The following is a 2,197-nucleotide window of genomic DNA, read 5'->3' as shown; positions in this document are numbered from 1 at the left end:
GACGCCGCTCCCAGATGAAGCCGAGGTCGCCCGAGCGCAGGTGCGGCGCGTCGGTCGGGTTGGTCGTGCTCTTGATGCGCGCGCGGAACGTGTCGGTCGACAGGTCCTCCAGCTGCCAGTACCCGCCCGCCACCGACGGGCCGCACACCCAGATCTCGCCGACCGTCCCGTCCGGCAGCTCCTCGCACGTCTCGTTGTGCACGATCTTCACCATCTGGTTGGTGAAGCTCTCGGGCAGGATGTAGTGGCCGCACGCCTCGAGGATGGACGTCTGGATCGGGCCCGTCTGCGGCATCGGCTTGTCGCCGACGCCCAGGCACGCGCGGTCCACCTGCAGGATGACCGTCTCCTCGGCGCGGCCGCAGCAGTACAGGCAGTTCTCGGCCAGCCCAAACACCGGCGCCCACGCGCGCGACTCGAAGCCGCACGACGCGAAGCGCGCGGAGAACTCGGTCACCGTCGACGCGCGGATCGGCTCTGCGCCGTTCATCGCAACCTTCCAGTGCGCGAGCGACAGCTTCGCCAGCGCGTCGCCCTTGACGCGCCGGATGCACAGCGCGTACCCAAAGTTTGGCGCCGTGCACTGGACGAGGTGCGTGTCCTTCATGCGCGTGATCATCTGCAACCAGACGACGGGCCGCTGCAAAAAGGTGAAGGGCGAGGTGAGGTCGGCGCGCCAACCGCAGATCGCGGCGGAGAGGCAGCCTCCGATGAGGCCCATGTCGTGGTACTGCGGCAGCCACGAGGCGACGCCGATCTTGTCCTGGTCCAGGAAGGCCATCTCGCGCGTGGACAGCTTGACCGACTGGATCGCAAAGATGTTGTTCATCAGGTTGCGCGTGCCGACCATCACGCCCTTCGGGTGGCCGGTCGAGCCCGACGTGTACTGCAGGAACGCAACCTCGTCCGGCGGACAGTCGTCGCACCGCGTCGCGAGCCAGCCGTTGAGCCACTCCTCCTCGCGCGCAGAGCGGCGGCGCGACAGGTCGTCCGAAGCGTGCCTGAATGCCACGGGCACCGAAGGGGCGGCGCGGGGTGAGATGGGTGTGGCGCCGGCGGGCGCGGGGTGGGTGACAGAGGGGCGAGGGGGTTGGCAACGGCGGGCGGTGGAGGGGAGGCGGGGGACGCGGGTGCGGGGAGCGGGTGCGGGGCGCGCCATTTCCAGTCGGAGTTCCACTTGCACTCCTCGTCGCGAATGGCCATGCTGCAGAGCCACTGCGCGCGCAGGTAGAACTTTGTGGAGAGGAAGAGGATCGGGCTGCACGACTGCGAGATACGCGACAGTTTCTCGAGCCCGTCCGCCAGCAGCTTCTTGGCGCCCGCCGACGGCATCGGCGACGTCGGCATGATGGGCGGGTAGTACGGCACCGCGATCACTGCGGCGTACTGGGCGCCAAAGAAGGCGACGAGGAAGTCGAGGCCGGGCGGGTACACCAGCATCACCCGGTCGCCGGTGTTGGCGCCCCACTTCTGACGCAGCGCCACGCACAGGTTGCACGCCTGCTCGCGCAGCTCCGCGAAAGAGAGGGACGCCTCCTCGCTGCAGTCGCCCCGCATCCACGAGTAGAGGCGGCGCGCGCCGAAGCGCTTCGCGTTCTCCTCAAACTTGCCCGTGAAAGAGAGCTGCACGGGCGTGTAGTGGTCACCCGAGCCGTGCCGGAAGATCGCCGAAAAGTCCTCGCGCCCACCGGCCTGCGGCGGGACGGTCTTGTACGCGCTGGCGGGCGCGGCCGGCGCGGCGAGCCTGGACGCCGCAGCCGCCGGCTCCGGCGCCTTGCGCGCGGGCGCCGGCAGCGGCATCGTGTCCTTCCAGACGTGGACGACGGCCGACTCGGGGATGAGGAACTGCCACTTCTCGGCCGGCCTCTCGCCGAGCACCAGCTGCGCGTACGCCTGCCGCATCTCGCGCCGCCGCAGCTTGCCGGAGGTGGTCTTCAGGATCGAGCGCGCCGTGATGAGCACGATCGCCGACGGCCGCACGCCCTCCGACTCCGAGATCTCGCTCACCACCCCGCGGAGGTTCTGCTCGACGTCCGCCGGGTTGGTCGACGCCTCGGGCCGGATCTCCGACATGATGACCAGCGTGTCCTCGCCCCCCTCCGCCGTGATGGGGATGGCGGCGCAGCAGCCCGGGCGCAGGAAGCCCTCCCCGCCCCGCTCCGCGCACACCTCGATGTCGTGCGCGTGCAGCGTCCGC

General features: G+C 70.0%; 1 protein-coding gene across 1 annotated transcript in view; it reads right to left on the bottom strand.

Annotated features, from left to right (window-relative positions):
* Positions 1 to 89: 89 nt before the first annotated feature.
* Positions 90 to 2,197, bottom strand: part of EMIHUDRAFT_250438 (hypothetical protein) — a gene marked incomplete at both ends in the record, with an annotated part of 3,793 nt that continues 1,685 nt past the window's right edge. The window contains 3 exons of the mRNA XM_005757156.1: positions 90 to 1,001; positions 1,178 to 1,692; positions 1,816 to 2,169. Coding sequence (XP_005757213.1) covers positions 90 to 1,001; positions 1,178 to 1,692; positions 1,816 to 2,169 — 1,781 coding nt within the window. The remainder of the gene's footprint in view (positions 1,002 to 1,177; positions 1,693 to 1,815; positions 2,170 to 2,197) is intronic.

Source organism: Emiliania huxleyi, assembly GCF_000372725.1.
Source record: "Emiliania huxleyi CCMP1516 unplaced genomic scaffold EMIHUscaffold_924, whole genome shotgun sequence".
NCBI classification, from domain to species: Eukaryota; Haptophyta; order Isochrysidales; family Noelaerhabdaceae; genus Emiliania; species Emiliania huxleyi.
The sequence above is the reverse complement of the archived record's forward strand: the minus strand, read 5'-3'. Positions and strand labels throughout refer to the sequence as shown.